This window comes from Maylandia zebra, linkage group LG18 (genome assembly GCF_041146795.1).
Source record: "Maylandia zebra isolate NMK-2024a linkage group LG18, Mzebra_GT3a, whole genome shotgun sequence".
Taxonomy (NCBI): domain Eukaryota; kingdom Metazoa; phylum Chordata; class Actinopteri; order Cichliformes; family Cichlidae; genus Maylandia; species Maylandia zebra.
Genome location: NC_135184.1, coordinates 15837419 through 15863231, shown reverse-complemented (window position 1 = coordinate 15863231; position 25813 = coordinate 15837419). Strand labels below are relative to the sequence as shown.

Sequence of the window (25813 nt, the reverse complement as noted above, 5' to 3'; positions counted from 1 at the left end):
CTGTCCTTATCTGATTTATACTGCACTGATTATTAAAGTAGCTTTAAAAAGAACAAAGAAAACAACATGAAATTACACAAAATACAATAATATTCCCTTAAAATAGAGACTAGAGAGTGTGCTGCCTTGGTGGAGGTTTGTACTCTCTGAGAACTTCGGATCACATAAGAATGTGCGACATTCGTGTTTGTGTCTGTGCCTTTCTAATTCTGGCTCTTGTGTTAAAGTTACGCTAGAACTCCAGTTGTAAGATTATTGTGTTTTATCCCAGCTGATAAGCCTTTTGCTGGAACCACTGACAAACCAGCTACCCAGCGACAGGGGACCAAAGAGCAGCTCGCGGGTACGCAAAGACTTGACTTTTGCATTGACCAGCAGGTTTCTTGCTGTACAGTACACTTTATTGCTACATTACTCTCATTGTTAGTTTTGCTGCATGCTTGTGTTTTCGTCACATTGTTTGGCGGATTGAAATATGTTTGACTGTAGCTTGTCTGTGTGACTTTTTTAAAGTTAGTTAAATTGATTTCTAAGGTTAAGTCAATTTAAAAGCAAACAATTCGATGTTGTCTGAGTTTTTCTAAAGAACTTCAAGTCTGAAGTTGCACTTTGGATATTTGTAAATCATTCACTGTTGATTTTTATAGACTTTCTTCTGTATTTTACTAGTTTGTTAACAAGCATTTTCTCTTATTTATCCTAAACATCACCATTCTTCTTGTGTTTGTTTGGTACTGTGTTTATGACTGAAGGTAAACCTGCTGGTTTTGATGTCATCCCTCTGCTACAGCTGGATACCAGAGCGCTGGAATGAAATTAGTGGCACTGTGCTTTCTTTATTCTCCTTGTTTTGTTTTTATTCAGCCGAATTGGTTGTTACTCACTTGTTATTACCTCTGAATACCAGATTTGCAGAATTATCTTCTTGTTCTTCTCAAACAGGAATAGTTGAGAGCTGTATTTGACAGACTTTTACGTGCTATGTTTCGAATAGGCAGAGGTGTACCTGCCCTGACTGTGTATCAGTGTTATTTGTGTTTGTGCAATAGAGCTACCATATTGGATGCTTTTTATATTTTCTATTTTTGTTTTTAGTAGGTTAAAAATTATATTTTTATACCAAACTAATCTTTTGTTATTAAATCCTATGGGTTACCATAATACATACCAACAGATTATTTTATCTATTTAATCCCAAGTTCTTCCAGTCATATTCATTCGAGACCTGGAGAGCCAAGTAGCTGAAGAGGGAGGTAGTGTTACCCTGCACTGTGAGCTATCAAAACCTGGAGTCCATGTAGAGTGGAAGAAAGGATCAGAAGTCCTGAGCTGTGGAGAAAAGTACCAGATAAAACAAAAAGGATTCTGTCATGAGCTGCACATTCTTGATTTGAGGCCTGGAGATACAGGAAGCTATTCGTGCTCTTTAGAGGATACAATAAGCTCAGCATCTCTGGTTGTAAATGGTAGGATGAAGCTATCGCATGTTTTCTTCTTCTTCCAACAAGTCCTTCATTTGTTACTTCATTTCTCCTTTCTTCATCATCCCTGTTCCTTTTTGCATAATTACTCCGTTTTCCTTTTTTTTGTCCATCAGCTCTTCCAGTTATTTTCACAAAAGAGCTGGAAAGCCAAACGGCTGATGAGGGTGACAGTGTCACCCTGAACTGTGAACTATCTAAAGCTGGTGTTCCTTTGGAGTGGAGGAAGGGAGAACTTGGTCTTTGTCCTTGTGCAAAGTATGAAATTAGACAAAAAGTACACCTGGCTACACTAATAATCCATGATGTTGACTCAGAGGATTCTGGGAGTTACACATGTGATGCCGGTGATCGTCGTAGCACTGCACAGCTAGCTGTGAAGGGTATGCTGTTGTTAGTAGTTTAAACATAGTGGCAATAGTGACTTTTTGGTTGATCTTTATTAGAATGTTGCTCGAAATATCTGACTTGACCTTAGGGTTAATACTCTAAACTCTAAACTAAAGTATGTAGCTTTGACTCCAACTTCTGCTGCTTACTTCTTCACATGTGCGAGTTGAAGGCTAAAACTTGGCCCAAGTGTATTCATTCTTTCATTTCTCCTAAAATATTTCCCTCATTTTTTCTCACTTTTCTACAGCCAAGCCTGTCCTTTTCAAAACCCAGCTACAGAACCTTGAAGGACAAGCAGGAGAGAGCGCCTGTCTTCGTTGTGAAATCACAAAGCCGGGGGTCAGTGTGGTCTGGAGGTGTGGTGATCGGGTGCTGGCATCCAGCAGCAAGTATCACCTGAAGCAGGAAGGGACTGTAGTTGAGCTTATTATCTACAAACTGCAAGGAACTGACTCAGGAGAGTACTCCTGTGATACAGGCAGGCAGAAGACTTCAGCTGTCCTCACTGTGAAGGGTAGGATTTTTTTCTATTTAAGACTCCTCCTCCCATGCACTCTCTTGAGCTGGAGCCCAGTCATCCTTCATTTCCAACATACTCCCTCTTATTGACCATCTTCTCACAGAGCAACACTTGAGCATGAAGTGTTTTCAGTGTTCAAGAAAACTTGCTCGTCTCATATTCCGTAGCACCTCACTCTTTTGTGCACTTCTTGTTATTTGTATGCACTTTTCTCTTGAGCTCAATCACTGATTTCACCATTTGAGCCTTTCACATTTCTGTCTTCACAAATATTAACAAACACTACTCTGTTTTCTTCACTTGGCACTGGTAATTGTAGCTCAGCAGAAATCTTCATAAATGATCAACTTGAACTTCACCAAACGTTGTGTGCTTCTAAACTGTATTTGTCAAACAGAGGTCAAGGTTAAAGTACTGAAATTCTTGGAGAGCTGCGTTGTGTACGAGGGTGAAGATGTCTGCTTTGAGTGTCTGGTTTCTCATGAGGAGGCACCAATGGCACTGTGGAAACTCCAGGATGTCCCTCTGCAGAATAATGAAATGAACCTGATCAAGGCTGAGGGCCGGCTGCACAGCCTCACACTCAGAGGCGTCACTACAGCTGATTCGGGGACAGTAACTTTCACTGTGGGAAACCACACTTCCACAGCTTCTCTGACAGTCAGAGGTAAGGGAATTGTAGGCAATGTATTCCTTGGGAACATCTTCCAGTTGGCTTCTACAATAATTTTGGGACTATCTTCTGCTCATTTGCTGTCAGTCTTCTTGTTTTTGGATACTTTCTCTCTATTTTTTCAGAAGTTCTTAAAAGCAACAACTGTCTTGTTATCTTTTCATCTTGCTATGGCATCTAAAGAAAATTCTCACTTTCCATTACATTTCTATTTCCAGAGTACATGCATGCTTACCTTACTTTCCATTGAACTTGGAACTAATAAAACTCTTTTACTTTTCATTTTAGTACTAAAATAACTTATTGGTCTTGTTGATCAATGTGTTTTCATCCAGTAAATTTTTGTACATCACCGAATGCTGTTATAACTGTTGTTTTACTTTTCTTCAGTTAAGCTGAAGCTGGAAGTGTTGAGTCTTTGACTTTTTCATGTTTGGGGTTACTTGGATTAAGGATTTAAGACATGCACCATGCACCACCAACAGCAAAACTGTTCTGATTGTTGAGTTTTTTCTGATTAGTTGTATTTGTGACTTTCTTTAAACTTATGAATGGGTGGATTGTAGGTCTCCTTGGAGCACATTGATTGATTGTATGTAAATTTTGGAAGGACTGTGCAGCCTCGCTGTGGATTATAGTGTGTTTTCTGGTGTCAGTGTTCACTTTCTAAAGTTTTAAAGTCATCGTAATGAAATTGGTGTCTCTGGCAGCTGCACCTGTAGTATTCAAGAAGGAGCTGAAAAGTCAAGAGGCCAAAGAAGGTGGCGAAGCCTCTCTGTCCTGTGAGGTATCAAGCCCTGATCACAAGGTGACCTGGTGGAAGGGCTCAACTCTTCTCACACAGGGAGAGAAATACACCATGGAGCAAAAAGCAACCACTCACATTCTGATCATACACAAGCTGATCATGGAGGATAGTGGGGAATATACCTGTGATACTGGAGACCAGAAAAGCACTGCTACCCTGACTGTAAAAGGTAACAGAGCACATCTTCATCTATCATCTGTCTGTGTCTCTCATTTCCTTTCCTCTTGTCTTCATCCTTCCTGAAGTTCATATTCACCGCATTATCAAGTACTGGAGAAAAGTGTATCCTCTACTCACAGCTAATTCTCTTGGATTCACAGATTTAGAGAATCCAGTGCTTTACTGGAATTATCTGATTTTATTTATATGCATTGTTGATAGTTTAGTAGCTCTAGGGTGTTAAAAAACACCACATCTGGGAATGACATGTTGAGTAAGCATATGCCCTCATAGTCATGATGTCTGGAAGCTCTGCACAGAACTGATCTCTGATCTCTCATCATCCATCATCCCATTCACCCTCAGAGCATGTGCGAATCATTCGAGAACTCTGCGACATTACTGTGACCACTGGGAAAGACGCCGTCTTTGAGGTTGAGCTGTCACACTCTGGTGTCACCAATGGGGAATGGTGGCTTTCAGACAACCTGCTTCAAAATAATGATCTGAATCAAATGAGCATTATAGGGAGAGTGCACCGCTTGGTCCTCAAGATGGTAACCACGGATGAATCTGGAGATGTTGCCTTCGTGGTGGGAGAAGAGAAGAGTGTGGCCTGTCTTCTGGTGGAGGAGAAACCCAAAGGTAAAGGAGATGAGAGTTTTCACCCTCAGAGCCATTTTCATCAAAAACCACAAATTATTATTATTCTTTTTCAAATCCACTGGCATTTCACATTTTTTGTATTTTCATTAAATATATTTTATAGTATTTATTAATTTTAAAGGGCTGATAGAGGTACTTTAGCTCAACAAAGCAATACTACTGTAAATTGTATGTTTTAAAACTGGGTAGTTTCAGATATATATAATGTAGTTCTGCAGCATAGTTATTATTGTGACTGTATTTCCCATTTGGTGAGGTAATACATTTCTTACATTAGTCTTTGGTGCCCAGCCGTTAAATTCTGTATGTAATTGTCATCCCTGTGCTTGTTTATTAGTCTAGCTGGACATGGATTTAAAGTAAATTTGACTGCTTGCTAGAAACATACAAACACAACACAATAATTCTACGTTTTTTTAAATTGTCATATTATTTTATGTATAATTTGTGTTACAGTAGTGCACAGAAATCAAGAATGAAAGCATAATGCCAGTGCAGAATGGAAAAGGTTGCATATAAATGCTACTTGTCCTGTATTTACAGTGCTAATATTAGAGAAGCCACACAACACTGTTGCATTAGAAGGTGAAACGGTCACTTTGGCCTGCACCATCTCTGACCCCAGTGGTAAGGTTACATGGATCAAAAACAATGTGGCCCTCCAAGCGGGTCTCAAGTATGACCTGAAGAAGAATGCAGCATTTCATCAGCTTCGTATTCACAACCTGGTGGCTGAGGACGCCGGAACGTATACCTGCGACACTGGGGATGCACAGTGTGATGTCACGCTGACTGTGGAAGGTAAAAACATTGGATTGAAATGGACAACTAAAATATTCTTGAACGTCCACCTCCTTCAACCACCCAGTATAGTCTGAAGCCCTCAGGGATGTTTCTCTCATCATCTCCACTATTTGACATCGAACTTGCCATCTCAATATGTTATATCAACTTTTCTTACTTTAAACTCTCACCAGGTGCCCCAGTCTTCTTCCAGACAGAGCTCAAGAACCAGGATGCCATAGAGGGTGATGATATTACTCTGCACTGTGAGCTCTCTAAGCCGTGTGTTTGTGTTGAGTGGAGGAAAGGAGGATTAGTCCTCCGGCCTGGTAAGAAGTATGAGATGAGACAGTCAGGGTGTATTCAAGAGCTCTGTATATGGAATCTGGAGCCTGATGACAGTGGCTACTACACCTGCGATGCAGGAGACCAGCTCACTACAGCTTCTTTAGCAGTGCAAGGTAGCCTCCCATTCAGTACTGTTGCAGTTTTTCTTAATTGTGAAACTTCTATCTGGCTCATATGTTGTGTGTTTTTTGTTTAGAGTTGGCATTATGATGATTATGAGTACATTTAAGGCTCAATGTATTCATATTTTCCACTCAACAGCAAAAGAAGTCTTCATTGTTTCTGGCCTTAAGTCCACCGATGTTTTTGTTGGCGAATGGGCAACTTTCTCCTGCCAGCTCTCTGGTAAAGCCCACGGCAAGGTGCAGTGGTGGCTGGATGGCAGCTTGTTGGAGAACAGCCCCTTTAGTGAGATAGGGCTGGCCCAGGGCCACATCCACACACTCACCTTAAAGAACCTGGCCACAGATGACTCTGGCACTGTCACCTTCAAAGCTGGCAGTTTAACATCAACAGCCAAGCTCTTGGTCAAAGGTATCATGAAAATGTTAACTGCAGACTGAGATAAGCTTTTTCCCAGAGACTGAGATAAAACAGTCTCTTTTAGTCTTATACAATCTCTAAGGATCCTGCAGTGTTTTAATTCTACATTTAAAATCTTAATGGGTCAATTTTCCTACTTCAGTATTCCTTATTATTTTGAATTAAATAGTAGAAGCAGGAAACTAATATATTTATGTTTTCTATCTAATAACTGGCATTTACTACAAAAAAATGTGCCATTCTTAGTGAAGAATATGGGGTTATATACTATGAAATATAATCATATTTCATATATAATCATATTTTTTACTGCAGGGTTCCATCCAGCTATTTGACATATTAGTGCTCCATCATGCATGAGAAGCAGTAGTTTGCATTTCATTAATAATAAGAAGTTATGTTTTATGCAATATGCTTTGATATAATCTAAAAAATACAACTGGGTGCAGCACCACAGTAAAGCTTTAGGAACCTTTTCGACTCAATTAACTAGTATTAAAAATGCTGCTCTTCTTTTGAATGTAGGGCTGCTGAAATGATGAAAAATAATAATCACGGTTATGTTTCTCACTTTGAAACACAATCAGATTTACTAATTTTGTGGAGCATTGTTATACCTTAAGAAGTACTTTCTGATGCATCATCATTGACGTGTAAACAATGAGTATAATTACACAATAGTGAAAAGGACAACTAGAGAGCAACTTGCAATGGGATCACACAAGCCCCCACACCTGGTCTGACTAAATCTAGCAACGTTGTGACAGTTTTGTTGATAAAATCCTTTACAAACGGATATAAACACTAGTTTTCTAATGATGCTAGCCTTATATTGTTCACATTCAAGCTACAGTAGACAGACCTCACTTTGAGCCTGGTGTAAAACAGAACACAAAAGGATTGATTCAGAGTGATGCTCTGGTCTAAAACCTCTCCCAAGGAGGTGATGTTTTTAGAGGCATTAGTGTGCATGTGTGTTTCCTACAAGGTCAGTAGATCAATCTGAGGGTTAAAGTGACAATAATGATATATATGGAGGTATTTAAAACTATGTTTCTTACTGCCATCATTTGTATTGTCAGTATATGGGCATGTGTGTGCATTGAGTTCTTCTTCAAGATAAAATAATGTTGAAACTTAATAATGATAATAATGTATTTTATCTTTAAAAGTATGCTTTAAATTTTACTGCCTTTGTTTGTATTGACAACATTTGGGAAATAATACTGGTATATGGGGATAAAAATTTTTAAATACAACATTATAGTTTGCATCCAAATATCATCTGAAATTTGAAAAATTATTCTCAAAATTATATCAAGTGTGTTAAAAGGATTTTAACAAGGGAGGTGTCCAAAAGTACTTCTAGAAAACAAAATGAATATATACAACATACAGTACTACTCTCTTGAAAAGTAAATACTGCCCAGGTTTGGACTCTCGGAGTGCTTCTTATTAGTTTAGTCTTCATTGTGAGTCCCTTGTGGTTTAGTCAGTCTAGCTATCAGGCTAGCTGACCTTTTGGCTGGTGGGTGGTGTTTCTGGTCCACATCCTGTGACTTTTTGTGTTTGATTTTCCTGCTTTAACATCTTGCCGGTTTTTTCATGCTCAATTTAAGGTTATATGCCCAGATTCAAGCTTTAATTACACTCGTATCTATACAGTATACTATTATCCATATTCTGACTGCAAATGTTGTAGCCAAACAGCTATTAAAGTTGTAAGCAGCTCCTTTTAACCATGCCTTCAACAACAGGGAAGGGAAGACCAATTAATACAAGAATGCTGAAAACAAGCATCATCAATCTGGGATTTCTTCATTCATTTTAAGCTTTTTTTAAGCATGATCGTGATTATTACAATGTTAACCTGCAGCCCTAACTGTAAGTATCCCTCAGTAATATAAATAAGAAGCCTGTCTTATTTGATGTTTGGATTCAGTAAAAAAAACAAACATAATCTAGATCTGGCTTGTTAAAGTTCACAGATGGTGAACCAGAATATTGAAATGCTTGAAAGAAAGTGCTGCTCCACCCATCCATACAGGCCGGCTGCTCTCAAATAGTCATGCTCTATTCATCTCCTCTGTCCCATCCTACCAAACCCTTCTTCTAACCTTCCAGCATTAAAATCTCTAACTCTTGTAGATACACTTTGAGTTTGGCATTTCTATCTACTATCACTCCCTTCTTCTCTATGAGCTGCCAGTAAGTCTTGACCCTTGGTTGTGAACTTTGACTGTTGGACTTTTTGACCCCCTGAGAGCTTATGTAGGTTAATGCATTGGACGATTTGAAAATACATAAAAATATACATAGAGTATTGGTACCTTACAATCAGTAATTTCAAAATAGTATCACTCACATATTTACACTCAGACATGCTTTTGGGGGTTATAAAGCTCTTATGTCAGTCGGCATGGCCCGCTTTTATCCTTACATCTCATGGCCAGGATTTGATCCTATGATCCCCTGACCCCAACCTCAGATCCCACAGTTGAAGTGGTGAGCGAGATGGAGGACCTTCGGGTGGTTGAAAACCAGCCGGCTGAGTTCATCTGCCAGTACTCAAGACCAGTGAAGGCTCAGTGGAAGAAAGATGGGCAGCCTTTGCAGCCTGATGGCCGAAGGGTGGTAGTGGAGCAGGACTGGAATGTGGCTCGCTTGTACATTAGCCATGTGTCTGCTGAGGACAGGGGCACATACTCCTGTGAGGCAGAGGGGACCTGCGTGGTCGCTTCACTTCATGTGGAAGGTGAGCTTCCCTCCACATGGAAAAAGCACCAGGCTTTAGGGGATCTTCTCTGCTTCTTCCGAGAAAAATGTCTTTGGAAAAAAAAAACCAAAACAGGCCTTTTACTCATCATCACAGCATTTTTGCTCTTGGTTGACAAAGGCTTAACTATTTTACTTTTGTCTTTGAGAACTGCAGTCCTTTTATAATCTATTATAATTAAGTTACCATGGTTTCTTGCTTTCTACAGCCAAACCCATTACCATTGTTCAGGGCCTGGAGAATGTGGACACTTTTGATGGAGGCGAAGCACTCTTTGAGTGTGCCCTGTCTCGTCCTGAGAGCAAAAACTGCCAGTGGCTCCTTGATGGCAAACCACTGAAAGAATCCCCGAATGCTGAGGTTGTATCATTCGAGAGCGGTCGTCGCCATCTGCTCCTGCTGAAAGAGCTGCGCGTCAAAGACAGTTGCATGGTGACTTTCAGAGCTGGCGCAGCGTCCACATCTGCCCAGCTCACTGTTAAAGGTAAGTCATCAAAATGAAGACTGTACAACAGTGAAGCTGTAGTAATATTATGATCTTGACTTTAGTCAGCTGTGAATTACGACTTTTTTGTGGATTTTTCCCATGTAAGGTTGGCAGTTGGCCATTGTGAAGGGTTTGGAGGACAGAGTGGCTGCAGTGGGGGAGAAAGTCGAGTTCTGTGTTGAGCTCACGGAGGTGGTCCCTACGACAGAAGTGGTCTGGTATGCTAATGGAGTTGAGCTGAAGCCCAGTGACCTCTGGGCTATGAGGGCCGATGGTCGGTCTTACCGCCTTGTCCTGAGACAGGCGCCTCTTTTGCCCCAGCAGGAAATTACATTTGCTGCCAGAGATGCTATCTCTCTGGCCAAGCTCACCATCATCAGTAAGTGTTTAATGTCTATGTCTATGTCTATGAAAAGATTAACAAATATCCCTTTAAACCTGTATATAGAGTTTACTCCAATTTTTTGTAATTCTGAGTTTCAACCAGGGAGCGCAGAACCAGAATTAAAATTTTGGACAATTCAGGGTATAGTAGGAAGCTAAGGTAATAAAAATCTTTTGAAGAAGTATTGAGCAGGTATGGCATACCATCAAAGCTTCTTCTTAATACCTCCAACTGTGAAGTTTTATATTAGCTAGGCAGTTCAGTAGTAGTTTGAAGCTCTCTTCTTTATCCACACTCACAAAGGGGAGGTCTTGCTCCTCCCCTTTGTGAGTGTGGACGCTTCATCTCTTTGCTCTTGAATGCTTTGCTTCTTATATTGATTTTTATTGATTTTTATGCTGATTTTTTCCCTTTTTTCCGTGTGAGCTTACCTGCGATAACTTCTGGACACTTGTAGATCATTAGGACTAGAGTGTTCTTAACAGAAACAGCAACATTTTACGGTTACCTTGTCCTCAGCGCTCCGTGTGTCTGTGGCCTAGACACAGCTGAAGCCTGATTACAGCGTCTGAGCACCGAGCAGCCTCAATAGCCTGGAAAGGTGCTAACCGCTAGGCTAACTAGCAACAAGATGCCTTCCCTCTCCACAGATGACTACCACAGCCTCCTGCAGAAGATTGCAGTACTGGAGACAAAAATTCATCGCTTAGAAGTAAACGTGGAGGTAAATGGACTGTGTGGAAATGAAACAACCTTGCCTTTGATTCAAAACAATGGCGATGAGCAAGCTAGTACACAGCTAAGGAGCACAGATAACATGACCAAGAAAGTAGACTCTGTGCATTATTATAAATCCTCAAGTGATAATCCCCCCTTAGACTGTCTTGGTGCAAAACCAAGACATAAATCATGTCTCCTGGAAGGGGGAGGACGTATCACAGGCAGGGCACAGCGAGCTGAAATCTCTGAAACCGACTGGCCTTCACTTCCTACGAGACAGAGAAGCTCTTCTACCCCTGTATACGGGAGGAAACAGGACTGGACAACCGTGAATAGGAAGGTTAACAACAAACCTCCAAAACAACTGAATGTGAAACTGCAGAACAGATTTGCTCCACTATCAAAGGACCCTGGATCTATATCGGACAACCATCCATCTAAAAGCAGCGAAATAAGGTCTGAAAATCTGTTGAAAAGTGAAAGGCCACAGGGAACGCTAAAGGCTAGGCCTGAAACTCTGATTGTGGGTGACTCTGCCGTAAAGGATGTACAAAGGATGTGCGGCAAGAACACTAAAGTCCTCTGCTTTCCTAACGATATGGTCAACAACCTGAAGGAGAGAATTCTTCAAATTGCAGATGAATATCCAACTGTGACAAACATTGTTCTGCATACAGGGTCAAACGATGTGTCCAAACAACAGTCGGAGGTTCTGAAACGGGACTTTACTGGATTATTAAATACTGTAAACTCTCTGAATGCAGCTGTATTCATCAGTGGACCTGTACCGCCGGTCAGAGGAGGAGACGAGAGATTCAGCAGGTTGTTTACACTGAATAAATGGCTTATATCAGCATGTGCTGACCACTCAGTGCATTTTATCGACAACTTTAATATTTTTTGGGAACGCAGGCATCTGTTCAAAGCAAATGGATTTAATTTTAACAAGTCAGGGGTGAAACTGTTCACCTCCAACTTGTTTTATTCCATACGTCATCCATCCGTGCTTGGTGCCAAGGCTGAGATAAACGAGGAGTTATCTCATAAAGAGGAACAAACAGTACTCCAAGAACAGACAAAGCCCAGCAGAAACCTTGAGGAGGAGCTCCATTTGCCCCCACCCGGGAAGAGCCTCAGAAAGGAGAGACATCCATGGCATCTGAGGAAGAGCCTCAGAAAGGAGAGACATCTAAGGCAAGAAGAGGGGTCCCTATTTGCCTCCAACTCTCTCAACAACACCAACGACCAGGACAAGGGACCACGACCTTCCCCAGTCCCCCAAACCCCTGACAGGCCATCACCCTCCTCCCCCTCCCTTTCTCCCTCCTCCCCACACCTGAAATTCACTGAGGAGATGATGGAGCGGGTCAGTGCTGGGCTCAGATCTACCCCCCGTCCCAATCCCTTTTTGTCCCCCATGTGTTTCCAGAATCACTAAAAACTGCTGTAATCAAACCTATACTGAAAAAGGACAATCTTGACAAGACACAAATGAACAACTACAGGCCGATCTCAAATCTCCCGTTTTTAAGTAAGATCATTGAAAAAGCAGTTTCTCAACAGCTCAGTTACTTCTTAAAACAGAATAATTGCTACGATGCCTTCTAGTCAGGTTTTAGACAGAACCACAGCACTGAAACCGCTCTGACCAAAGTGTTTAATGACATATGTCTGAATACAGACAGTGGAAAAATGTCAGTCCTAGTTTTACTGGATCTCAGTCCAGCATTTGATACAGTTGACCACAACATATTACTCAAACGACTGGAGAACTGGACAGGTCTTTCAGGAACTGTACTAAACTGGTTCAAAACATACGTAGAAAACAGGAAATACTTTGTATCAATAGGTAACTTCACATCCGAGCAGACAAGTATCACATGTGGAGTTCCCCAAGGTTCCATCTTGGGACCCCTTCTGTTTAACATCTACATGCTCCCACTGGCACAGATTATAAACAACAACAAAATAAACTATCACAGCTATGCAGATGACACACAAATATATATCACAATGTCACCAGGAGACCGAGGCCCTGTACAGGCTCTTGGTAAATGCATTGAGGAAATCAATGACTGGTTGTGCCACAATTTTCTCCAGCTAAACAAAAACAAAACTGAGGTAATAGTCTTTGGCGCCAAAGAAAAACGATTACAGGTCACCAGAGAACTTCAATCTATACATCTAAAAACCACAAACCAGGCGAGAAATTTGGGTGTAGTGATGGATGCAGACCTAAACTTAGAAAAACACATTAAGACAATAACAAAGTCAGCTTACTATCACCTCAAGAATATATCAAGGATAAAAGATCTGATGTCTCAACAGGACCTGGAAAAACTAGTCCATGCATTCATCTTTAGTAGGCTTGATTACTGTAACAGCATCTTTACAGGTCTACCTAAAAAATCAGTCAGACAACTACAGCTCATTCAGAACTCTGCTGCTCGAGTCCTCACTAAGACCAAAAAAGTGGACCACATCAGTCCAGCTCTGAGGTCCTTACACTGGCTGCCTGTCCGTCAGAGGATAGACTTTAAAGTTCTGATGCTGGCCTATAAAGCTCTGAATGGTTTAGGACCAAAATACATCAATGACCTCCTGACCCAGTATGAACCATCCAGATCCCTCAGGTCATCTGGATCCGGTCTTTTATCAGTTCCCAGAGTCAGAACCAGACATGGAGAAGCTGCATTCAGCTTTTATGCTCCTTATATCTGGAACAAACTCCCAGAAAGCCTCAGATCAGCTGAAACACTCAGTTTATTTAAATCCAGGTTGAAGACTCACCTGTTCTCAGCTGCATTTGAATAAAGCACCAAATCCACACTTTAAGCTTAAATTTCAAAACTTACATTTTAACTACTGATTTTATCTACTGTTCTGATTTTATCTGTTTTGATCTTATATACTGTTGTTTGTTTGTTTGTTTGTTTGTTAATTAGTTAGTTAGTTTATTTGCTTGTTTTAATCAATTTTAAATCATGCTTTTTATTTGTTCTTGTTTCTAATGTCTCTGTAAAGCACTTTGAATCACCTTGTTGTTGAATTGTGCTATACAAATAAACTTGCCTTGCCTTGCCTTGCCTTTATCCACCACTGAAGATTTCACTTTGAAATTTGTACAGTCTAGTGGCCTGGTGTCCGTCTTCAACAACATGTTTGCTAGTAGGTACAACGTGTCATTTCATAACATACTACATGCCACTAGTATGGAGAACAGATTTCAAATATTATGTAAACAAGAAACAATGGTCAGAAGTGTGGTCTTAAGTTCCAACACAAACTAAAGCAATATAAATGGATAAATAGGCAATGCATTGCTCCAACAAGGCTGTGTTAACGCTAATACTTTCAACATTTGCATTAAATGTAAGAATCTTTGTTCCCACTTTATGTGGGAATGCCCTCTGATTCAATCTTTTTGAAAAAGGCTGCTGGAAATATGTAACCAAATTTCTGAGTAATAGATTCCTCTTAATTGTAATTTATGCTTAGTAAATATTTATCCCAGATGGTGCTGTGATCTCTAAGAATATCAGGTCCTTACTTAACTTCTGCTTTTTGGAAGCCAAACAGTACAGAGCTTTCTCTTTGAAGAAGCAGCAAACCTGTGCAAATTTACAGCGGCCTAAGACATTCTTTAGAAAAGATAAGCTATCTAACAAAAACATGGAAAGTTCTGGAGCATTTGGAACACCTTCCATATAACTTTCATAACAGATTAACACTGTAGAGTATTTGGTTTTTAATTAGTGTTCATAAATATATCCAATGGCGGTTTTTCTTTTTCCCTTCCCCATAGCTGTGCCTGATCCTCCAGAGGATCCGGAGGTCCTCAGTAAGACAAAAAAGTCTGTTACCCTCTCTTGGTTCACACCTTTGCATGATGGAGGAAGTCCCATTCTGGGCTACAGAGTGGAGATCCGAATGGTAGACAGTGCCCTCTGGCTTCCATGTCATTCTGAGCCTGTGCGTAACACCGAATTTGTGGTTGAAAATCTCAGTCCAGGCAGTGCCTACAGGTTTAGAGTGGCAGCCATCAACAGAGCAGGGATAGGGGAGCCTGTTGAGCTGCCTCAGACTGTTCAGCTTGGTGAGTGAATGTACGCTTCACTTAACACAAGTAGCTGCTTTTTTCTGTGATGTTGTGTTTATAATTGCAATTGCAGTTCATGTTTTATGTCACATGGTGATATGAGATCAAGCTTTATGCAACTGCAACATTCTAGCCAAAGATGTAATGCTAGAAACCAAGGAATTTTGATATTTTATAAACTTTAATATCATTTGTTTTTCTTCTCTTCTTGAAACACAGAAGCACCTCCTCTGCCACCGATTACTCCAGGTAGGTCACTGTACGCTGTATATGTGGTACTTTTTGTATTTCTCCACAAGCTCTGCTGTAGCCCTAATGTAGCCCTGCACATAAATGTTAAACGTAAGGATTAAGCACCAATTAAAGAGGGTGTGGTGCTGTATGGACCATAACTGTAACTCCATTGTGGTCATATGTGTAGATGCAAAACAGGAAGTAACTGAGGCACTGGGACAGCCCAGTCTTCCTCCTGAGGCTGCTGAAGAAGGTGATCTCCATGAACTTTGGGAAGCATCAGCCAAGAAACGACGCATGAGTCGGGAGCCAACTCTGGACTCCATCTCTGAACAACCAGAGGAGGATGGCAAAAGGGGTCAGAGCAAATTAGACCAGAATCAGCTTCCACAATCTGAGAAAGTGGAAGTCAAATCAACAGAGAAGGAGCAGGCCATTGTGTCAAAGAAGCAGACAGAAGCCAGCCTGTGCACCAGCTCTGAGGACGAGTCTGTTTCTGGGCGTTCGACGCTTGTTTCCTACCTCAAAAAGAGCAGCAAGACTACTGAGACAGTGACAAAGGAAGCAGATACTCTAGCTACTGAGAGGTTCTTCGCACATTTCCAAATGTCAGAGCAGAAAACTGTGCAGCAGACAGAAGTGAAAACAACTGTAGTTCAGCAAACCCAAGAAAAACACGTGTCTACAGAGGAAACTAGCATCATGGAGATCGGTAAAGAGGATGACCCTGAGCTCAGAGAAGCTGCTGTTAAGATTCAAGCTGCCTTCAAGGGCTACAAGGCCCGCAAGGACATGCGTCCTGTTTTTAAAGAAGTCTTCAAAGACCAGACTAAAGAACCTAATGGCACCATACATCTGGAATGTGTGACAGAAGGTAAACCTGATAAGGTCCGCTGGCTGAAAGATGGAGAACCACTGACGGATGGCAAGCATCATCATATTGATATCTATAATGATGGCACCTGCTCACTGGTCATTACTGCAATCACCACCAAGGACACTGGAGTTTACACATGTGAAGCCACTAACAAGTTTGGGGTAGCTTCTCACAGTGGTAAGGTGACTGTGGGAACGGTAAGAGAATCATCGGGCCGACGGCCGCTTACTGTAGGTTACAGTGCTGACAGTGAGCCTGAGAGCTCCTCCGGAAGTGAGATGGATGAGTCGCTGAGACAGGCAAGCAGACGCCTCCGGCGCCTGTTGCGCACGCGTCTCCCACCAGATGTTGAGGAAGAACCATTTGTCAGTGCAGATGAAGGAGACTTGCGAGCCCCAGACCCACAATCTTACCGTGAAGATGACAATTATATCTACATTCGTTTTGATTCACGGACAGAAGCTGAAGTTGCCTCTATGAGATTTCAGGAGATGTTTACAGTCCATGGGGTTCCTGTGGAGACCACAATCTTACCTGCAGGACCTCACAAAGTGGAGCTGCGAATTAAAAAGATGAGCTACATACAAGATGGTACACAGACGCCCACACAAGATAGACAGCCTCCTGCTTTCATGACTGGAGCTCCAGGTAAGAAGCAGCTTGCTCTCTGTTAATTATAACTTTCTTTATTCTTACACACATTTTGTCTGGTTAGTAATGCACCAAGTTCAATACACCAAGAACAATTTCTATGTAAGGGGTGGGATTTTTATATTTGCTTTCCGTTTGCTCTTGTTGCCAGCTGCACCGGTCTTCTTAACCGAGCTACAAAGTCAGGATGTTCCAGACGGTTATCCAGTCAGCTTTGACTGTGTTGTGATTGGCAAGCCACCTCCCACTGTTCGCTGGTATAAGGATGGCAAGCTGCTGGAGGAGAACGACCATTACATGATCAATGAAGACCAGGAGGGCTGCCACCAACTTATCATCACCACTGTGTTGCCTACTGATATGGGGGTCTATCGCTGCACAGCTGAAAACAGCAGTGGCATTGCATCTACTAAAGCTGAACTCAGGGTTGACAGTAAGTGAACAGATGATACAAGAAACACACGTTTGCTTTTTAAATACCTGTCCTGGGATAATTGACTAGGCAAACTGTACAGCATCTGTACATCTTTAATGACTTAAAAAATGAGAATTTGGTGCACAAATTTGAATTTATTTTGGACACCAAATTCTTGTTTTTTGAAGTCATTGAGATGTATGCTGTACATCATTCCACCCTGGAAAAAGAACAGTTTAAAGAAAGCATGAAATGTGGCGACTGTGGTTTAGAGGGTTGGGAAGCTTATCTTGTAACCAGAAGGTTTGATCCCCAGCTCTATCTCCAGCTCTATCTGTTTTGGACAAGACACAGACCTACTGCCCTACTGATGATGGCCAGAGGGGCCGATGGCGCGATATGGCAGCCTTGCTTCTGTCAGTCTGCTACAGCTGTAGCTTGCCTCCACCAGTGTGTGAATGTGAGAGTGGAATTGTAAAGCGCTTTGAGGGTCTCGAAAAGGCTATATAAATGCAATCCATTATTATTGTTATTATTAAAAGGGCAAAATTACTACAATATTCATGCCCGTAAATGTATGCAAACTTCTGTATAGCTTGTTTTTTTAAAACAGAAGAGAACTTCAGACAAAGTCAGAGCAAAACTAGCATGCAGAATATGTGAGATGGACCTTGAGCCTCCCCTAATATAAAGGCAGGTTTCTCACCCTGCCTTTATATTAGGCAGGGGTAAAAAAACAACAAAAACAAACCCACAAAACCTACAGCTATACAGATGTAGCATTTAACTGAAGCATGAAGCTAATTTCCGAACCATAAATCAACATCTTAGAAAAGCAGAGTCCCTTTACACCTTAAGCATTGTATAAAACTATAATAAAATTCCTCCATCAGTGTCTTGCAGCTCAGATTATGACACTGCTGCTGATGCCACTGAGACGTCTTCTTACGTCAGTGCCAAAGGATACATGTCCAGGTAAATTTATTTATGTTTATTTATTTATTTATATGAACTAAACCTTTATATTGAGGCCTTCACATACAGTTATAGATATACTGGAGCTGCTGTGCTTTACTCTCCTCCAACAGGGAAACTGAGACCTTTGAGTCTGTAGCTGAAGATGATCAGCTACCGCAGGTTGTGGAGGAGCTTCATGATGTTCACGTCTGTCCAGGTTCACCTATTGCAAAGATGCAGCTTAAAGTAAAGGGTAAAGTAAAGATTTGTTAATCCATCCCAGTGTTCTAAAAACATTGCATATGATTTAAGAATAATGTTTGTCAAATTTTTGTTGTTTTCCAGGTTTCCCGAAACCCAGAATATACTGGTTCAAAGATGGCCACCCTCTACGACCTTCAGAAAGAATTCATTTGTTAGCAGAGAGAGACGTTCATGGCGTGGAGATCACGGAGGTGAAAAAAGAGGATATGGGGGAGTACTCCGTCTACATCAGCAATGCAGCTGGTTCTGCTTACTCCTCTGCCCGGATGATAGTATTGAGTATGTATACACGTGCCTGAATACAAAATACAAATCTCAAATGAAACGATGAGATACACTTTATACATTTGCAACACTTTTTGCAACAGGTCCTGGGGAGATTTTACCACAAGAGAAAAAGGGTAATTTAACATTTATCCTACAAACCACAGCACAAGTATATGTACTTTCAGTAGACATGTCCATATATTCAAAATGTCACATTATACACTTTATTTTCACAGACCCTAAAGAGCCCCTGGTGCCACCCCGCTTTATTGAAAGGTTCAGCAATAGGAAGGTGAAACAAGGAACAAGCATCACTCTGTCTGTGAAAGTAGAAGGTGCGTTACTACACTTTTCTAGATAAGAAGAAAGTCTAGATTTTGGGCTCTATCTGCCACGCATCATTATTACAAAGTCTCCATAATCACCCTTCTTCTCTCTTAGGATCTCCTACTCCCATGGTCAACTGGCTAAAGGAGGAATCTTTGGAGGATGTCCTGTGGATCAAGCCTGACACTAAAGGATACAAAATAGCAAGCTCTGGGCGCCACCACAGTCTCATCTTGATGGACGTGGGCACAGAGTACACTGGTGCCTATACCTGCATTGCAACAAATAAAGCTGGACAGTCCATCTGCACTGCTCACTTGGAGGTGGATGAGAGTAAGGAGAATAACGTCATCAAGACACTTTATTTTGAAATGACAGGTTAAATGAGTGTCTTCTTATATCAGAAACACTTAGCAGAGCACTTTTCAAACCACCCTTCTTCTTTTTTTCTCCCTCCTCTCTAGCTCCTCAGCCCAAGAAAGAGACAGTGGCTTCAGAGTAAGTTATTTTTGAAACCTTTTGATTGCCTTGCACATAAAAAGATGTCTGTAGTAAGTACATTTAATATAAATGTAAATACATGACAAATTTTAATACTGAAATCCGCTCAGGGTTCTTGGGATTACAGTTAGTCCTCCACAGGAAGATACTAGCAAAGGAAAAGGTAAGACGTACTAGCTAATCATCAGGCCCAGTAATGTTTATTTTTGATAAGATATATAAATGAATAAAAATAAATGTTAAGATATTTATGGTGTTCTTTACTTTTTGCCAACCCTTAAGAGGGCAAAATGCCTTTCCTAGGTGAAGTAGGTTCAGAGGAATTCCTCATGAAACTCACCTCTCAGATCACTGAAATGGTATCAGCCAAGATCACCCAAGGTAAGTGGACCATTATAGCTCTGCATTAAATATTCAGAGACTAATGAGTTCATCGTACTTTATAAAATACAAACCTTTATGTCCATAAGGCATTTCAGAACTGGTCTATTCCGGCTTCAAGTCTGGTTTAAACCAAGATAAATGAATGATTATGCTAGCATTGGACTTTAGCTCCTTCTCAACAAGTCTCATAAACAGTTTAGATTAAAAAGAAAAAACCCAAAAGGTTTCACCTCAAGAGAACATACATTCTCAGGAGAACAAACATTAAATTATATGACTTGAACGATCACAACACCTTCAATCTCTTAAATTACCTTGTGTCTGTAGTTGTACTAAAAATGTGCAGGTTAACTATCCATATTCCCTCTGCAGTGACTGCATTTGGTAGTTACTAATGCTGAAGACTGAAGTATGGATCATAGATTATGTTGCATACAGTGCTTCTGTTGCATTGCTCTGTTATTTTCTTGTCAGGTTTGGTTGAATTCTATGAATTCATTCTGGCTGTTTAAGAAATGTTTAATCCGAATGCTTTAATGCTTAAATACTGAACTGGCTATCACTTTCCTTTGTTTCTGAACACCAAACCTGACCGAGGAATGTTTCTTAGTGCCATGTTAGTGCTTATCTAGTGCACGCTTTAGCTTATTTATGCATTTATGACATAAAATCTCCCATTCCTTCATACAGACATCATTTCCTAACCACCTTTACACCCATTAGTTTATCACTCCCACTAAATAAATACTCATTAAATGATTAATTTGTTATTCAGACAGTTTACAGAATCATGAAGTGCTCCAGTGGATGAAATCTTGGCCCAAATCTGCCAGTATGTATCCCAAGTGCATCAGCATCACAGATACTCTGCAGTTTTCCACTGAAATATTTTCTATCTATTAATAATGACTTTATAAAACAGTTTTCCTTACATTTCCTTTTACATACAAGAAATATTTAGTTATACATACAACAACTCTATTTCAGTGTCAGCTTAATAACAGCTAAGCCATCCCCTTTTATTTCTATTAGTGCCCTCTATATCTCCTTACTCATCCTCAATGAGTTTCCTCATCCTTTCTCTTGTTACTAAAATAGTTTTTGCAATAACCTATGAAGCTTCTGTATAAGTGGAATACATGCTCACCAAGCAGACATGTATGTGGAGAGCTGAGATAGAAGTGAAGCTGCCTGTTGTCATGATACTAATACAGTAATACATGTTAGAGCATTAGAATGATTAACCACTGTGGATTTCTCCCCTCTATTTTTTGCATCGTAAAAACGATGTCGTTACTTCAGTATACAGAAAAATTCAAATTGACCAGGTAAATACAACACTGGTACACGCTAGCACACAGTTATGGTTTTAAATATATATTTAAGCTGATGGACCTGAGTGAGTGTGGGTACTAATATCTACTGCATAGGTTTAAAGGACAGATTATACTAATTGGACATTTTCGTGCGACTGACCCGTCCTCTTTTGACTTCCTCCTTACTGCTCCAGCTTCATTACGCGTACCAGGTGGTGACAGTGATGATGAGACCAAGACACCTTCTCCATCACCTCATCACGGTCGCTCCCGTCCTCCCTCCCTCATTGCTGACTCCTCCTCTGAGTCTGATGAAGGAGACGCCAGGGGAGAGGTGAGATACAAAAAATTTCCATTAAGTTCATAATGTTCATAAATTTTTGGCCTTTATATCAGAATTTCATCGATTAAATTCTGACACACCATGGCAGGATACTATATAAAACAAGGAAATGAAAGTTTTAATGGTGCAGTTTATTTGAAGAAATAAAGGGAAATTCAATTAAGTTTTTTTTTTATACATAGACAGGTGTGAATGGTTATGTCTCTGTGTGTTAGCCTTGGGGCAGATTGGTATTCTGTCTCTCACCCTCTGACAGCTGGGATAGCTTCCAGTCCCCCTGCAATCCTGTTATTAATACACACACATATATATATATTTTTTTATAGATGTTTGATATCTATGTAGCAACAGCTGATTACAACCCCATCGTGGCGAGCAAAGATTCCATCTCTCTAAAAGAGGGACAGTATGTTGAGGTTTTGGACTCGGCTCACCCGCTCAAGTGGTTAGTTCGGACCAAACCCACCAAAACGACACCATCCCGCCAAGGCTGGGTCTCACCGGCCTACCTGGACAAAAAACTCAAAGTATGTCTCAAGACAATTGCTTCCAGCTTGCCACTGCATGTTGCACGCATTGGGTAATATTTTTTTTAAAAAAATTAAAATTTCTATTACAGCTGTCTGCTGATGCTGGCGATCTTCCAGAAACAAGTGTGGAAGAGGTGTCTGAAGGAGAATACAAGAGAAAATTATTGTAAGTGAAGCATGTTTGTCGTGACAAAGCAAACCAACCAAAGAACCATAACAAACTATTAATTCGTGCTTCTAGCCAACTGATCCAGGAACTGATAAACGGAGAATCAGAGTTTGTCAAGGAGGTGGAATTCTTCACCTCCCATCACCTGAAGCATGCAGACAGTTCTGATGCACCGCCTGACGTCACCAGCCAGAAAGAGGCTATTTTCAGAAACATTGATGATATCAAATCCTTCCATAACAAGTGAGCTCACCTCTTAAATGTTATTTTCAGCCATTTTTTAGTATAATCAGTATGCATCATTCTTATGATTTTCTTTTTAGGGCATTCCTTCCGAAGTTGAATGACTGCGACACTGATGATGACATAGCCATGTGTTTCCTGAAGAACAAGGAGGGCTTTGAGAAGTACCTTCAGTATCTTGTAGGTCATAGTCAGGCTGAATCTGCCATCAGTGACAAGACTGTGCACAGCTTCTTTAAGGTAACAGCAGAATTGTTATTGCTATACTATGAATTACAAATGTGCCAACTGTTAAAATCTTTTTTTTTAAACTCCAAAAAACAGGAATATACTGACACAGCGCAGGCTAATTCAGACCCTGCAGATCCACCAGTAAGAAGCATAAATGCCTATCTCCAACAGCCACTGGAGAGGATTCAGAAGTACAAGGCCTTCCTGAAGGTAATAGAGTGCATGCATACAATCATCTTAGAGTCAGTTATTTACTTTTCAGTCATTTGCTTTTAGAGCCTTTAAATTATGTACACGATCAGTGTAACTTCAGTTTTGTTGAAATTTCTGCTGCAACATCTTCAGGAGCTCATTCGAAACAAAGCAAGAAATGGTCAGAACTGCTGCCTGCTGGAAGAAGCTTTTGCAATGGTGTCTGCACTCCCTCAGCGTTCTGAGAATACCCACCATGTCTCCATGATTGAGAACTATCCTGCCACCCTCGAAGTTCTTGGAGAACCAATTAGACAGGTACCACGTAGCTGCCGACTGTGCAGGGTCTTGATTACACATAAGCATTTGACTGTCTGCATATGCTTACTCTCTCCCACCAGGGGCCTTTCCAAGTGTGGGAGGGTGCTCCTGGAATTAGAACGTCCTCTAGAGGTCACCACCGTCACGTCTTCCTCTTTAAGAACTACTGCATTATCTGCAAGCCCAAGAGAGACAGCAACACTGATACACAAGCATATATTTTCAAGAACATGATGAAGGTAAGTGTTTTTAACATAATCTAGTTTCATCTTTTCTTTCATGGTCAGCGGCCTAAATGATGTTTGTTGGTTTCTTTATCTTGTTTCAGCTGAATAACATTGATGTGAATGAGACAGTGGAGGGTGATGACCGTGCCTTTGAGATTTGGCATGAGCGCGAGGATTCTGTGAGGAAGTACACCTTACAAGCCCGAACTGTTACCATCAAGAACTCGTGGCTGAGAGACCTCAGAGAACTGCAGCAGCGATACAGCATGCCTGCATGGAGTGAGTGGGACTCCATGCAGTTTTACTTTTTTCTTTACCTCTCTATTGCTTGGAATTTCTAGCACAGCTTTTTATACCAAACTATTTTCTAGGTTCCCCTGATTTTGATGAAATTCTGGCAAACTGCACAGCAGAGCTGGGCCAGACTGTTAAGCTGGCTTGCAAAGTTACTGGAGTACCCAAACCTGCGGTTACCTGGTACAAGGGTGAGGCATTTCCTCTATGGTTATTAGCCATGTGGAGTGACATTCAAAGACTGTTTCATGAGTGGTTTTGTTTACTTGTTGGATGCAGATGGACGCGCAGTGGGGGCAGATCCACATCACATCATCATCGAGGACCCTGATGGTTCCTGCACACTAATCCTGGACAATATGACTGCAGATGATTCTGGTCAGTACATGTGCTTTGCCACAAGTCCAGCTGGCAATGCCAGTACTCTGGGAAAGATCACAGTTCAGGGTAAGTGGCACATCATACCTATATATAGGATGATCCTAAGAGTATTCTTTTCTACTGCTTCATTACACTTTTCTTGTGAACAATGATGAATAGTCTAAAACATAAAACACTGTCATGTGTTTCTTTTAGTACCTCCTCGTTTTGTAAATAAAATAAGGAATGCCATCTTTGTTGCCGGTGAGGACGCTCAGTTCACCTGTGTAATACAAAGCGCCCCCAAGCCCAAAGTGAGGTATGGATACCTTCCTTATGTTTTCTTCTTTCCTTCATTTTGATTCAGTTTTGCAATTTTTTTTGAATATCAACCCCGTCCTCTAATCTTGTCTCCTCTCTGCATGTGTCCCTGTTCAAGGTGGTTCAAGGATGGCAGGCTGCTGACTGACCAGCAGAAATATCAGACCTACAGTGAGCTCCGGAGTGGCGTTCTGGTTCTGGTAATCAAAAACCTGACAGAGAGAGACCTTGGACACTATGAGTGCGAGGTTGGTCTAGACTAATTCATTTCCATTTATCTGTATTCGTTTTGTGACATTTCAGAGTGTACATAATCTCTGGGCAATCACTTAGTAAGGTTAAGACCATACAGCATTACATAGAGAGATATAACAATTTGAAAGCCCTGTTGCAAGTAACAGTAAAATAAATACATTTAAGAGGAAGAAATGTCTGGCATGAAGAGGCTCTGGGAGGGCAGTTATAATATGTGAGACAGGGAGACTCGTGAACCTCGAGTTTTGTACACTTAATGTTAAATGATTGACATAAGTACTCCAAATATATTAGGATCATTAAAACTATTAAGATCTATTTGTTCAGAATTTGGAGCTCTACAGTAAGAGGTCTCAATACAAGAAAATATCTCAGATAATTACAAAAATAACATTTCCTTTATTTTTAAGGGTCAATGAGGGGAGATTTTAATGCAGGTCATGCATTTGCCTTTGTGCCTATAAATTAGTTTCAAGATAGTTGATATTAATTAGCAGCAGTGAGTTACATTTATGACTCTAAAAATATATCTGTTGGATTTCAGTTGTCGAACCGTCTGGGCAGTGCAAAGTGTGCTGCTGACTTGGTCTTCCCCTCCGCTGTGGCTCGCTCTGGTGAGCAGGCCATCACCATTGAAGGTAGCAAGTCTGGCTTTATCCATACAGTCTTACTCTTTTCGGACGTTTTGTGGTTTTTGTTGAGCAGAAAATGCTTTGAGTGCAGCTTTAGCAATGCAAAATAACCATCATGCTTTGTCCATGTTCCTCCCACAGTTACCGAGCAGGAGACGAAAATACCAAAGAAAACCATCATCATGTAAGTACGATCAAAGTAAGATCGAATAGTTGGATGTTGAATAATCTTGGATTTTCTTAACTTAACACTACAGTATACTTTAATAAAATAATTTCTATATAATATATATTTTAGGAATCTTTAAGGGGGTTCTTTTAAGATAAAGTTCCACTGCAGTTTTGGGGTTCATGTATCTGTGTAGGTATTGCTTTTATCATTAGATAACATTGCCCATCATAGGGCATTTTGGGGCATTTTTCTGTATGTGTGTGTGTGTGTGTGTGTGTGTTTTTCCTCTCTGGCTCCATGTATGCATTGTGTAGTATTTATAGCCTCGATGCAAAAGGAATCTATCACAAGGATAATGAAAGGGTGGGCTGTTCTCATCAGGGTGCTGTCTACTTCAACTGTCAGCCTAATTACTGCAGCTTATTACTATCATATTATTTTTAAATCCAAGACTCCAAGCAAGGTGGGTTTTATTTACATAGGCCTAAT

General features: G+C 40.7%; 1 protein-coding gene across 14 annotated transcripts in view; it reads left to right on the top strand.

Annotated features, from left to right (window-relative positions):
- obscnb (obscurin, cytoskeletal calmodulin and titin-interacting RhoGEF b) overlaps positions 1-25813 on the top strand; it is a 60311-nt gene that overhangs the window by 31894 nt on the left and 2604 nt on the right. For 3 of the 14 annotated variants that reach the window (XM_076877063.1, XM_076877062.1, XM_076877067.1), the window contains 37 exons: positions 3778-4044; positions 4401-4679; positions 5244-5501; positions 5678-5944; positions 6093-6365; positions 8863-9129; positions 9359-9634; positions 9744-10016; positions 14548-14838; positions 15061-15090; positions 15263-16600; positions 16755-17036; positions 17912-17993; positions 18107-18228; positions 18321-18518; positions 18608-18640; positions 18743-18841; positions 18948-19166; positions 19298-19331; positions 19445-19497; positions 19617-19715; positions 20494-20550; positions 21229-21368; positions 21704-21904; positions 21997-22073; positions 22149-22319; positions 22400-22559; positions 22644-22760; positions 22896-23060; positions 23144-23302; positions 23392-23569; positions 23662-23775; positions 23864-24031; positions 24161-24263; positions 24384-24513; positions 25065-25158; positions 25294-25336. In XM_076877063.1, the coding sequence (XP_076733178.1) occupies positions 3778-4044; positions 4401-4679; positions 5244-5501; positions 5678-5944; positions 6093-6365; positions 8863-9129; positions 9359-9634; positions 9744-10016; positions 14548-14838; positions 15061-15090; positions 15263-16600; positions 16755-17036; positions 17912-17993; positions 18107-18228; positions 18321-18518; positions 18608-18640; positions 18743-18841; positions 18948-19166; positions 19298-19331; positions 19445-19497; positions 19617-19715; positions 20494-20550; positions 21229-21368; positions 21704-21904; positions 21997-22073; positions 22149-22319; positions 22400-22559; positions 22644-22760; positions 22896-23060; positions 23144-23302; positions 23392-23569; positions 23662-23775; positions 23864-24031; positions 24161-24263; positions 24384-24513; positions 25065-25158; positions 25294-25336 (7117 nt within the window). Of the gene's footprint in view, positions 1-271; positions 344-1199; positions 1467-1597; positions 1865-2121; positions 2389-2791; positions 3062-3777; positions 4045-4400; positions 4680-5243; positions 5502-5677; positions 5945-6092; positions 6366-8862; positions 9130-9358; positions 9635-9743; positions 10017-14547; positions 14839-15060; positions 15091-15262; positions 16601-16754; positions 17037-17911; positions 17994-18106; positions 18229-18320; positions 18519-18607; positions 18641-18742; positions 18842-18947; positions 19167-19297; positions 19332-19444; positions 19498-19616; positions 19716-20493; positions 20551-21228; positions 21369-21703; positions 21905-21996; positions 22074-22148; positions 22320-22399; positions 22560-22643; positions 22761-22895; positions 23061-23143; positions 23303-23391; positions 23570-23661; positions 23776-23863; positions 24032-24160; positions 24264-24383; positions 24514-25064; positions 25159-25293; positions 25337-25813 lie in introns of all 14 variants that reach the window. The other 11 variants (XM_076877068.1, XM_076877066.1, XM_076877069.1 and 8 more) reach the window with 7 other exon arrangements.